The 14,265-nt window shown below is 34.4% G+C and overlaps 1 protein-coding gene across 1 annotated transcript in view; it reads right to left on the reverse strand.

The window, feature by feature from the left end:
• SEMA3E (semaphorin 3E) overlaps window positions 1-14,265 on the reverse strand; it is a 360,049-nt gene that overhangs the window by 88,000 nt on the left and 257,784 nt on the right. Inside the window, exon 5 of the mRNA XM_043968536.1 lies at window positions 9,060-9,153. Coding sequence (XP_043824471.1) covers window positions 9,060-9,153 — 94 coding nt within the window. The remainder of the gene's footprint in view (window positions 1-9,059; window positions 9,154-14,265) is intronic.

Below are 14,265 nucleotides of genomic sequence, written 5' to 3' on the forward strand. Positions count from 1 at the left end.
TAAAACAACTCTGAGGTACCATCTCCCACCTGTCACATTGGTTTATATGACAAAAAGGGAAAATAATAAATGTTGGAGAATCTGTGGAAAAATTTGAACAGTAATGCATTGTTGGTGGAGTTGTGAACTGATCCAACCATTCTGCAGAGCAACTTGGAACCATGCCCATAAAGCTATGGAGCTGTGAATACACTTCAACCCAGTAATACCACTACTAGGTCTATATCCCAAAGGGATCATAAAAAAGGGAAAAGGATCTACGTGTGCAAAAATATTTATAGCAACTCTCTTTGTGGTGGCAAATAATTGGAAATTGAGGGAATGGGGATTAATTGGGGAACAGCTGAACATGTTGTGGTATTATGAATATAATGGAATACTATTGTGCTATAAGAAATGATAAGCAGGCAGATTTCAGAAAAACCTGGAAAGACTTAAGTAGACTGATGCTGAGTGAAGTGAGCAGAATCAGGAGAACATTGTACACAGTGACAGCAACACTGTGAAATGATCAACTGTGATAGCTCTTTTCAGCAATATAATGATCCAAGACAATTCCAAAGGACTCATGATGAAAAATGTTCTCCACATCCAGAAAAAACTAATTGTGGATTCTGAATGCAGATTGAACCATACTGTTTCTATATATTTTTTTGGTTTTTTGAGGTTTTCTGAGATTTTTCCCTTTTGTTCTGATTCTTCTTTCACAACATGACTAATGCACAGATATGTTTCATGTGATTGTACATGTATAACCTATATCAGATTGCTTTCTGTGTTGGGGAGGGGGGAGGGAAGGGAGGAAGAAAAATTTGGAACTCAAAATCTTATGAAAGCAAATGTTGAAAACTATCTTTATATGTAACTGGAAAAATAACATTTTTATGATTCAGAAAAATCTATCTGATTTATAGCACATATGGCCCTCTTTCCTGACACTTTGTCACTAAAGAAGCAGAAGAGGGGACGCCCTAGATCAAGGGACATTTAAATTTATTTTTCTTGTTGTTTCATGGATTTCTGTAGTAAAAGTATTTTTCACCTAATGGGCAAGTTAATGGTGATGAGTCTCTTCATATTTAACAAGGCTATTCCTTGGCTAGTAGGTGCAACTTATTATATTCCTACCTATTCAAAGACTTTATATTAGTAGAATCTGCCAGTGTTACTTGAATTACATAGATTTCAAGTGCTCAGAATTATGTCTGCATGATGATAAGGTATAAGATTTCTGTAGTGGTATGAATATGGAGGTACCTAAGAAGAGTAGAGGCTGAGCACCGGCCTTTGAATCAGAAAGATCTAGGTTCAAATCCTACCTCTGGCCACTGGCAAATCACTTAACTTCTTTCAACTTCAGCTTTCTCATTTTTAAAACGGGGATAAAGATGCTACTTTCTTCACACAATTGTTGTGAAGGTCAAATGAAACTACATATCTCATGCACACATATTACCTTGTAAAACATAAAGCACTAGATAAAGTTTTTTTTTTTTAACAATATTTTAGGAGAGGCAGAATGACATAGAGGCTAGAGAACTGGCATCACAGTCAGAAAAAGGTGGATTCAAATTTGCCTCCTTCATATGTATAGTGGCTGTGTGACTCTGGGCAAGTCATTTAACTTCGGAGTACTAAAGGCCAAATAAGACTAAGTTTCAGATAAAGTGCTAATCTGCTTTGTTAGAGGGAGAATACATCTCAGAAAAATGGAAAATGTTCCAAATAAAATTCTGAATTGTGGTTGGTGTACTCCTAAATACTGCTAAAATCATCAACAGTTCCCTTCTATTACCTGTATAGACATTTAATACACTATAACTAGTAATAGAGGAGTTTACGCTGAGATCTTACAACTTTTCCTATAGCTTTTATCTGTATATATTCCTTGTTTCTGTCATACTCTCCCTTATCTGCGCACCTATAATAGAGAAGGACTGAGGAATTTCTCATCATTGGAAAATCCTCAATGATTTGCACAGGTCCTTGTATATACAATGTATTTAATAAATGATATATGAATTGAATGATAGACAACTATTCTATGCATAGTGAAGGCAATATATAATATCTTCTACAGGTTAATATTAGCTTTTTTTTTTCATTACTGGTTTGTGATTATACAGTATACAGCTCCACAGGAAGCTAAAGCTATAGACAAGATATGCAGACATTGATGATAATAAAGCCAGTGTTGCCACAGAAACACCTAGCTGGCACTATAAAGCTGGCAAAGCCCTTTACACACATCTCATTTGATTCTCAAAATTAAGACCTATATATGTATTGTTAACTCTATTTTACAGATGAGAAAATTGAGTTTCATAGAGGTTAAGTGCTTTGCCTATAATCATGGAGCTTGCCAAGTCAGAGTTGGCACTTGAAGCAAAGTCCTCCTGATTTCATATCTAGCACTCTATCCACTGTGCAATACTGTTCCCCACTGTCTAGAACACATTTGGAAATTTGGCTGCAGAGATTGGGACAGGGGTTAAAGATACAAGGGACTAATCACCTGGCCGAAGGGTAGAAGTTGTTTAAAGCAAAGGTGTGTGTGTGTTGGGGGGGGGCAGTTAGGTGGTGCAGTGGGATAAACCACAGGCCCTGGATTCAGGAGGACCTGAGTTCAAATCCGGTCTCAGACACTTGACACTTACTAGCTGTGTGACCCTGGGCAAGTCACTTACTCTCATTGCCCCGAGAAAGAAAAAAAAAAGATGGTATTCATTCTATCAAACTTTAACTTATAAAAGCAAGTGAAAAGGACTCTAAAGTAAGGAGAATTTTTGGTGTTAGTCTTAAGGATAAGGTATGGAAGAAAAGGGACTATTCCCTCTCTCAAAGCATTCCCTCTCTGCTATGAATTTTAAAGAGCTGCCTAAATCCTAGAGAGGTTAAAGCAACTTGTCCAGGGTTAGAGGTCCAATATATGAAAGAAATTAAGAATTCTTTGAATGAAAAGAACAATTTCCTAAAATGTAATGAGCTGCCTGAAGAGGCACTGGGTTACTTACCTCTTCACTGTTTCTCAATCAGAGGGTAGTGGACCAGTTATAGGAAATACCATAAAGAAGATGACTGTTTTATTATGGTATAGGACATATAACCTAAGTTTAAGTTTCACTCAAAACAAGGGCTCTGAGACCAACTCATCTATTATTCCATGCTGCCTTCCAGGCTCAAATAAGTTCATATTGCCTTTACTATGTGTATGATATTCAAATCTCTCATTCAATTTATTGTATTAAAGAATTCTAAAGAAAATAAAACAATTGGTGGTGTTACGCACATTACATTTCACCTAAGTTATACTTGTAATACATATGTTTTTATGTCTCCATAAAAGTACTATGCTATTGCTTTATTGTGATGTGGAGGTGACATTTTGTTCTAAAATAATATGCCAGAAAGTGTAAGATTTGGCAGGTCTTACAGGTTGTAAAAGCTTTAAGTATGGACCTTGAGGCCAACTATGTGTATCTGTCATTTGAACACCAGTCAAGCTGAACTTGGAGAGATTCATTACCAAAAGTTTGTCAACTGAGCAAAGAAATTTTTGGCCACAACTTATAAAACCATCTATTAAGGCATGGAGACACTGAAGTCTGTATTGGTTGGTACAGGATGGAATCATAGATGTTGCAAAATAGCAAAGAAATACTAAAGAATTCAGCTATGGTGTTTGACTTTCATTCGGTACCAATTCATCCTTTGTCCCACTTTAACTTCAGATTTTAAAGATTCAATTGAAACTAATTTTGCAAGCATATTTAATGAGAAATTATATCATAATTTTATTAAATTACAAGCATAATGCATATTTTAGTTTAATTTAAATTCTTATAAAATTGACTTCACATAGGTATTTTAAAATCTACATCGTGGAGTTTAATATAAAATCTGTGTAGATTGTCCCAAAAGTCTTTGTGCAATTTTAAGCTTTAGTAACTTCAGAAGTAAAAATACTACAAAGTTATGTAAGATGTTTGAAAGGTTAATTATAGAAAATGTAATATATTAATGTTGTATTGAAATTCAACATAATCATTGCCTTCTGTTATTCTTTGTTCTAGTCAATTTTTGAACTTTGTAAAACCTTTCATCAGCTGTTGCTCAGCTGATGGTGAAAGGATGGTGTTTGTAATCATAACTTTAAAAAAGTCTGAAAAATGTTCAAAATTACTTTTCAAAATTCCCAAAACTAATAAGTGTAAAGAAAATGTAAATAATTAAGCTTTCAAATAGTGTTTTTGTACATTTGTAGTATTTATACTTCTGAAGTTATTATGGCTTAAAACTGCAGCAAGACTTTTGGGATATTCTGTATACCACAAGAGTAGAATCATGGTCATAAGGAAGCTAAAAAGTTATATGTTCTAACCCATAATAAAACAGTAATCTTCTCGATCTCCTACAATTGCTCTACTATCCTGTGCTTAAAAAACAGTGAAGAGTAACCTCGTGCCTCCTTAAGCAGCTCATTACCTTTTAGGATAACTCAAGTTAGGAAGTTGTTCTTTTCATGAAAGCTAAACTTCCCTCTCTGCAACTTCCATTTACTATGGAGTAGAACAAGTTTAATCCATCTTCCTCATGGCAGCCCTTCAACTATTTGAAGATGGTTACATTAAGACCTATACTAGATATGTCTAAAATTTAAATTCCACATAAAATAAACTTCTTTAAAAAGTAAAAAGTTGGGGGGGCAGCTAGGTGGTGCAGTGGATAAAGCACTGGCCCTGAATTCAGGAAGACTTGAGTTCAAATCCAGCTTCAGACACTTGACACTTACTAGCTGTGTGACCCTGGGCAAAAAAAAGTAAAAACTTTGTTGTGACAACTACAGTGAATGAAGAGATGATGTTGACATAAATATTTACTCTCTATTGATAAGTGTTTAGGAAATTGTTGTTTCCTCATCTAGAAAATGGAGATCACATTAACTTCCCTTGCTATCTCACAAGGTTTTTGAGATGATTCAATGAGGTAGTAGATAAAAAAAGACATTATAAATTGTGAGACTAAATACACATAAAGTATCGTCATCACCACCACCACCACCATCATCATTCCATTCCAGTTCTATTTTTACACATCAGTAGGGAATGCATGGTCATAAAATATAATATAGGGCATTCTTTCACTGCTGGGGTTAGCTTCCCTGTGCTTGCCAAATTCCAACTCAGGTAGCTACATTTTTCCTGCCCACATTCCTGCTGCTTTTTCAATTGGGTGAATTATTCTTTACATCCTCTCTTTGAAAGTGCTGCTGGCTCACACTGGTTATCATGTTTCAACTCCAGTGGCTGCTGCATTTCAACAGTGAGTGAATGATCTCTTGAAAGTACTTTGGGATGAAAGGGAATGGATAAATGTGAAGAATTATATTTTTATTTCTTTTCTTTGGAGAGATTATTCTCTAACTTTTTTGTTTGGCTTGGAGAGCTCTTATAATTTGATTTCTATTCTGAGTAAAAGGAAAAGCCACCCAGACAGCAAGCACTTTACATTTCAATGTAATGTAATTCTATTTGGAAGTACTATGGAAACTCACTTGAAATTGTCCCTTCTTGTAACATTTCCCCTCTTTTAACATTCAGCTTTTAAAATCCAGACTGCAGGGATGCTAAGTGGCAATTAGTAGAGTGGTTTAAGAAAAAAGAAGAAATTTTTGTTTTTTTAAAGAAGCAATGCTAAAAGAAAAAATTATCTCCCATCATCTAGATTCTCTTGCTATGGTTAAATCATGAAGCACAATGTAATATACAACTTTTTTCCTATAATGTCAATTTTATATTGTATTCTTATTCTTCTGCTTATATTATGTAAATTAGCAGCTTAAATTTAAATAACTAAATTATTAAATTAAAATGACTGCATTTATTCAAATAAACATATAAAAGTCTTCATATTTTTATGTTTAGAAAAATCATTGATGAGCCTACAGTTACAGAGTCTTAGAATGTTAGGGATATAAAAAACATAAGACCATTGAAAAAGTAAGAAAAAGGAGAATAGATATAAACAATATAGATGTAAAATATTAACATATTTTATACTTATAGATGCTTGTACATCATGTGGATATATATGTAGCATACAAGCATATACATACTGTCACATTTAAAAAGAATATAATTTCCCAAGCCCTCTGCTTTTTTATAATGGAAGCTGCTAAATCCTATGTGATCCTGACTGCAACTAAACAATATTTGAATTGTTTCTTTATAGCTACTGCAGTTTTTTCTCCTTAACCTGGGAGTTGTAGAATTTGGCTATAATATTCCTGGTAGTTTTCATTTTGGTATCTCTCTTAGGAGGTGATTGGTAGATTCTTTCAATTTCTACTTTACCTTCTGGATCTAAGATTTTGGGGCAATTTTCTTTGACAATTTCTTAAAATATGATGTCTAGGTTTTTTTTTTTAATTGTGACTTTCAGGTAGTGTAATAATTTTAAAATTATCTCTCCAACATGTATTTTCAGAGCTTTTTGTGCAATTGTTTCAGAGTTACTTTGGACAGGGGGGTTCTGCAAGTATTTTTTTCTTTTTTTGTTTTATCAGGCAGTTGGGGTTAAGTGACTTGCCCAGGGCCACACAGCTATTAAGTGTTAAGTGTCTGAGGTCAGATTGGAACTCAGGTCCTCCTGACTCCAGGGTCGATGCTCAATCCACTGCGCCACCTAGCTGCCTGGGTTCTGCAAGTTTTTGATGCTTCCAAGGAGGTGTGATCCAATGAGAGGCATGGTCACTACTCTCCTACTCTAGGCTCTGATCTTTTCCTACTTCTTTTCCCTGGAACTATGACCACAGCCTTTGTTTCCTTGTGACTGACCAGAATTACTGATGGTGAACTGAGACCCAGAACTGCATATGGGCAACAGAGTTGCCAATTAATGCCATCTGTACCATCTTTTCTGACCAGTTTTTTGACCCTCTTACCATCTATGAGTTGATGTCTCTGTAAGTGGCTACTCCTGATGCCACTGCTGTTGCTGCTACTTCTAAAATGCAATGCTCTTACTGCTGCCACATGAGTTGTCTACAAGTAGGTTTCCACCCAAGTGTCAGAGACCTCTACTATGGAACCCCTAAGTATTCTTAGGCCAGAAAAATGTCTTACCCTGAAGTTTTGTTGGCTCTGCCACTCCAAAATTTGATTTGAGGAATTATTTTAAAGTTGTTTAGAGGGGAATATTGAAAGTTATCAGCTGTTTGGCTGCCTCTAATCCCTATTCAATAGTCTTTTTTTTTTTGGTGAGGCAATTGGGGTTAAGTGACTTGCCCAGGGTCACACAGCTAGTAAATGTCAATTGTCTGAGGCTGGATTTGAACTCAGGTCCTCCTGAATCCAGGGCCAGTGCTCTATCCACTGTGCCACCTAGCTGCCCCCCAATATTCTTTTTTTTTTAAATTGAGCCTCTAACTCTGCCCCTGACTGAAAAACCCTTTCCACAGTTTACATTTGATGACTCATTTTTTAATAATACTTTAAGAATTACAGTGTTTGGGGTTTTTTGTTGTTGTTGTTGTTGTTTACAACCCTGAAGTAAATGGTATAATTATCATTATCTCTATTTTACAGGTGGGGAAGCTAAATTTCAGAAATATAGTGTGTTTTGTTCAATATCGTAATGCTAATGAGTGGTAAAGGAAGGATTTGAAACCATTTTTCTGACTTTAAGCCTTATGTTATTATAATGGTTCTACCCAATAATTGTATAACTACAGCAATAGGCTACTATTAATACTTAAATCTTTTATTTATATTTTATCCCCAAAGTGACAAAATACCAACACATTTTGATTGGATTTTACATAATTCTAGCAATTTTAAATCATCTTGGTTTCATATTCTTCTCTTATCATATAATCACACTCATTTATTTCATATGATAATACTAAATCCTACCAATTCGATAACATACTCCTATTTACTCAGAATCACTGACATGAGGCTAAGGAAAAACTTTCTCTTAATGCCTTTGATGAGTTAGATATAAGTGCTGCTACCTTCCATTTTCAGGTGAGAATTATTTCTCCTTATCATCACAGTACTAGGATATTTTGACAAATGTGCCATCATAATCCCAAATAATACTGAAGTTAGAGGAAAAAGAATCATTGTATGCTTTAAAGGTTTTTTTGGAAGGTCAATGGAAGAACCACAGTTGAGAGCATGGTAAAGAAGATGACAATTCATATACCATTTAGATTAGATGACCTTTGAGGTCAGGGATAAATCAGGGATTCTGTAGCTTGGCTATTACAGTTATAGTCTTAGTTTTTCCCTAACTAGGGAGACAATATTAAAACAGAACTAAAATATCCAGAAAGAACAAGGTGTAGTTGATAGCTCTCCATGAAGTCAGGAAGGCCTAGGGTCTATTCCAGATTCTCATATATATTGAGTGTGTGACCAACAGCACATCACTTCATTTCTCATTGCCCCAGGAAATTCTCTAAGATTATTGGTTGCAAAACTGAAGCTGATCTGCTTTGGGATAGAGAATTTTCTTGCCAAGAGTTCCCTATTTTTAGGAAATCACAGGTCTCAGAGGAAAATAACAGAAACTATAGGGACTTCATTTCAACCTTTCACAATATATATGTAAGTCAAGGAATAAAGTAAGAAATTGAAGAATTAACAGTTTAAATGATCCACCAAAAATTAGTGAAAACATAAGGAACAGGATATAGCAAAAGTGGACAATTATCTTCAGCAAATATTTTAGAAAGTATTCAAAAAAGTTTTCTTTCATACATGGATACTGGATTTACTAAAAAAGAAAATTGCAATGCACTATACATGTTTTATTTTTTATAATGAAGAAATTACTACTGTATCAGCAATTAGGTGACTTTCAGGTAGGAAATATGTGATCGTGCTTGCATTAGCACTGGCTGAAATCTAACATTAATGCCAGCAATATTCTTGGATGTAAGTCTGACAAGGAAAAAGTTATAAAGAAACACTGATGACATTTTAAGGAATTGGCAAAAGTAGTTTCCAAAGATGGGATGACAGCATCCTAAAGACTGGTACAGATATAATTACCAATTAAAGTAGAAGTGAAGGAAGAATTGGGATCAAAAGGACATCTGCCTCTTCCTCGCTCAAATCTGTGTGATTCCAACTGAAAGAGATGACCCTGGAATGGAAAGCACAAAATCCATTAAAATAATATAAAATTAATGATTAATTTAGTTTTTCTGATAATTTGTCACTCCTTAGCTCAAACAAGAGTTCACTTTCCTATATAGTATTTTTATTGTAGTGTTTTTCTTGTGAAGAGGTTGCTGTTGAAGACCATGAAATGGTTAGGTGTACATAGGACTATGTAAATAAACCCATGTCTTTTACTGGCCCACTCATGTTTTGCTTCGTGTTCAGATATAACACATACCAGAAAAGAAGACAATTAAAAAGAACTAAGAAATCAAGTCCCTTCATTTGCTAAACAGGTATATAAGAAAGATGGTTGATATTAGATGATATAAAGTTCTTCTGAGATGTGTTAGCACACATCATGTAAAGCAGGGGTTCTTAATCTTATTATGTCATGGAACCCTGTGCTGTCTGTTGAAGTGTATTGGCAAACTGTTCAGAATGCTTTTGAATTTATAAAATAAATGGAAGTAAATATTAAATTTCAATTAAAGATAAATGGGGAAAAGAGATATAGTTTTCATATTCAATTTGATGGACCCAGTGAAATCTACCTATGGACCCTTTAGAGATTTCTAGACTCCAGGTCAAGAACTCTTGGTATAAAAGAATAAAACTTTGGTGAAGTAAAATTACTAAGAATAAGCTTCAGTAAATCAAGTAAAGAACTTTTAAAAAATGAAATGGCAAAGTATTAGAGAAGGAAGGTTGTATTTCAGGCATTCTGTTGAAGTTGAGTGGCAACCACAAATTCTAACCCAGTAGGATACTCTATCAAACTAAAATATTGGTTACTTTACAGTCACGGGTTAATGGTATAAATATCAAACATTTTGTAGAAATAAGTGACTAGGTTTTCATTATTTTGAAGAGGAAAAAAATGAAGTGGAAGACCACAGAGAATACATAAGAGACTCATTACTGTCTAAAAATAATGTTAAAGATTTACCTTGAAATGGAATCTTACTAGCAAATATTTCAGTATTAATGTCTGGTTTCAGTGCAAATGTACTATTAAAATGAAGACATCCATGAAAATGTTTCTCCATATAAGTTCCTACTTGATGCACAAAACCACAGAAATGTCCTTTCTGTTCATGCCATTCAAAGGTCTTTTTAATAGTTATTTTTTCAAGAAATTCCCATCAAGTGTGTCAACCACATTATAGATTAAACAAATAGTTTAGAAAAGCAGTTATGAACAAAAAAGAAAAGCACTTATGAAAATAAATACTATTGAAACTGGGGAAGCTAAGGAATGTCAATCAATTGAGGGATTGCTGAACAAATTATGATATATGAATTACTGGGAAACTATTGTGACATAAGAAATTATGAAAAGGACAGCTTCAGTGGAACATGGGAAGATGTGTATGAACTGATGCAGTGAAATGATCACAACAGGATGAATTTATACAATAATAACAGTATTGCAAAAACAAATCATGCTGAAAGTCTTAACAACTCTGATACATAAAATGAAAAGCCACACTCCCAGAAGGCCAATGGTTAAATATCTCACCTCCTCAGAGACAGGTGAACTCAGGAGTTCAGAATAAGACATGGAGTTTTGGACATGACCAAGGTGGGAGTTTCTTTTGCTTGACTGCATATTTGTTACAAGCCATTTGTTTTCCCTTTTAAAAATTATTTAATAGATAAGGAAATTATCTCCAGCAATATTAATTGCTAACAGTCTTACAACTTATAATCATATAGCATTACCAAAGTGGTACTTCAATGACAACAAAAATAAAAAAATAAAAAGTAAATGGCTTGCCCATAGTCACACAGTCAGTACTGCCAGCTCAACATGCTAAAAACAAAACGGGGGGCAGCCAGATGGCACAGTGGATAAAGCACCGGCCCTGGATGCAGGAGGACCTGAGTTCAAATCCGGCCTCAGACCCTTGACACTTTCTAGCTGTGTGACCCTGGGCAAGTCACTTAACCCTCATTGCCCCACCAAAAAATAAAAAAATTAAATTAAATTAAATTAAAAAACAAAACAAAACCCCATGAATTAAATACTTACTATGTACAAGGAAGTCTGTTAGGTGCTGGGGACATAACTTGTGATGTTCCATGTCACTATTTATAAATCAAAGATTTTATATGCTACTGTCTTAATTTTCTAAGTTAAGTTCCTAATAATATCGATATATTGCAAAGAATAGAAGTAATGAATTCTACCTCATTACTTATTAAAGCAAGTCTGCAAGGTTAATGGGTCATCTTTAAAATTTGGAGTATCTGAATTAGAAAATATTCAATATTTCAATTTAATGAAGTATTGTCTGTTCTCAAAGGAGTGACTTAAAAGGCTGAGCATGACAATTAAAGATAACTTTCACTTTAACCAATTATTTTGCCACCAGTCTAATTTGGTAGTAACCAAGTGATTATCCTAAGGGCAACTGTTGAATAAATGTTGAAAAATCAATAGGAGGCCTCGATTTATTGTACTGACATTAAGGCTAACCCACTAGATCATTTTTTTATTCAATATTTCATGAAGTTTAAAAAAAAAAAACACCAGACAGACTAGGTATGAAGATAAAACTCTTCTATATCTTCTTTAAAATAGGCATCAGTTACCAAAATTACTTATTTACTGTTATCCAATGATATTCTGCTCATTCTCTAGATCAATTGAACAACTCCATGTTTTTTACCTCATGCCATTTTTTGTTACTAATTTAAGATATAATTGTTACTACATTGAAAGACGTTGACTTTTAAAAAAAGTTTTATGGATGACTTTTGCTTTATACCATCAGTCATTCCCCCACATATCCTTGAACCTTCCCTTGCAATGATAAAAATAGTTAAGTCAAACCAACCAACAAAACAAGCATACCTAACAATGTCGGCAGTATTTTGTACTTATGCCACCCTGCTCTACCAAGAGAAGGAAAAATGTCTTTGTTGTTATCTGAGACCAACCTTGTTTAATTTATTTGGTCTGAGTTCATCTCCTTTTTAGTGTGATTTTGTTTACATTACTGTTGTCATTGTGTCTTTTTTTCTAGCGTTTCTGCTTATCTTGCTCTTTATCAGTTTATACAAGCTTTTGCATGTTTCTTTGAATTTCTCATGTTCATCTTTTCTTATGGCACAATAATAACACATTTAATGAGGACCTACTTTATTTCTAACTTTTTTATTATCACAAAAAGTGCTTACTAATGAATTCTTACAGATAATTTCATTTGGAGACTCAAATGCATCAATTCAGCACTTAGCACAATGATTAGAAATTCAATAATTATTTCTTTAAGAAACAAGGCTATTTGGGGCAGCTGGGTGGTGCAGTGGATGGCCCTGGAGTCAGGAGTGCCTGGGTTCAAGTCCGGCCTCAGACACTTAACACTTGCTGGCTGTGTGACCCTGGGCAAGTCGCTTGGCCCCAGTTGCCTCACTTAAAAAAAAAAAAAAAGAAAGAAAGAAAAGAAACAAGGCTATTTTTAAAACAGGAAATGTATCAACCTTAAATTTTACCATGAACTTTTAAGTAGCAACAGGTTTAGCTTTTTGCCTTTTTTCCTTATGTAGATGAAGTCTATTTGAGATCCAGTGGAGACTTAAGAGAACACTTTTAAAAGTTGATTTTTTTTGCCTGATCACACAAAGAGATCATGTGTTTCTTAAAGAAAAATAACATTTCTAAGACTTATCATGATTGTAATATAAAATTTTCAATTATGAGGGAGAATAAGTTGGTCTTTTTGTTTTCCAGAAACATGATTTTATGTGAAATTTCAAATATGAGGGAAAACACATAGCAATTAAAATGATTATTAAAAGCACTGTACATTTTACCAAATGTACATTTATTTGCTCTTTGTCTTCCTTCTATTTAACACATTGGGGCCCAACTCCTAATCGATTTTCAGGATCTCCATATGACACTATTATAGGTATACATCAATGCAAAGACTATACTTTGAAACTACATCTGGAGCAGGGGTCAGCAATTATGGCCCATCGGCCAAATCAGACCCACTGCCTGTTTCTGTATGACCCATGATTTAAAAATGGTTACGAGTGAAGAACTAAGAAGCATTACCACAGTAGTAGTATCAAAAAGGGGTGGGGGGGAGGGAGAGACAGACCAGAAAGGGACACAGAAGAGAAGTTATGAAGGTAAAATGAGAGGACTAGACAACTGAATATGGAGGTGAGAGAAAGGAGGTAAGGGTAATACCTAAGATAAAAATATAAATAAGAAGATGATAAAAAGCCCTGGATTTGGACTCATAGGATCCGGGTTCATAACCTGGGCTTCATTTTCCTCATCTGAAAACAGAGGTTGGACTAATTATCTTTTTTTTTTTTTTGGTGAGGCAATTGGGGTTAAGTGACTTGTCCAGGGTCACACAGCTAGTAAGTGTCAAGTGTCTGAGGCCAGATTTGAACTCAGGTCCTCCTGAATCCAGGGCTGGTTCTCTATCCACTGTACCATCTAGCTGCCCTAAATAATTATCTTTTAAAGTCCCTTCCTGCTCTGAGTCAATTAAAATGAGTCACTTGGCTTTAAAGAGGTTATAATTCAATATGAGGAGGGACAAAAAAAATTATAGAACACAACGAAGTGACATATGTAAGAAAAATAAAAAGAAAGTGTGGTTATTTCCATTATAGGAGAAAAATATGAAAAACATTCTTGTGAACTATACAGTATTGTTTAAGTTTTACCTGAAAGAAATTATCCTCATAATACTCTTTGTCTTTGGTCAAATTCAAAATGTCTTTAATGTTTAGCTAATTACAAATTCAATAATAAATGTACAGTATGCTGAAGGTTCCCTGTAAATTTTAAACAATGTGCCTAATCCAATGAATGCTCTCATGAAATGAGAAAATGGAAATGATATAATTGTCTTCCACAGAAAGGAATTTGATAAACAAACCAAAAAAAGTGAACTGTTATAACACTGTCAGTGACCCCAAAGGAATTGCCTTTTATGGTTCATGTAATAGGTGAGGGTGTGGTTTAACTACAGGGAGAACATTGGGCACTCTTTATGCTGTCTTTTCATTATCTGTGTTTTAACAGCTGTTTTTTGGCCAAAGCAATATGGTTTAAATTTAC

The sequence above is a fragment of the Dromiciops gliroides genome, chromosome 5 (assembly GCF_019393635.1).
Source record: "Dromiciops gliroides isolate mDroGli1 chromosome 5, mDroGli1.pri, whole genome shotgun sequence".
Taxonomy (NCBI): Eukaryota; Metazoa; Chordata; class Mammalia; order Microbiotheria; family Microbiotheriidae; genus Dromiciops; species Dromiciops gliroides.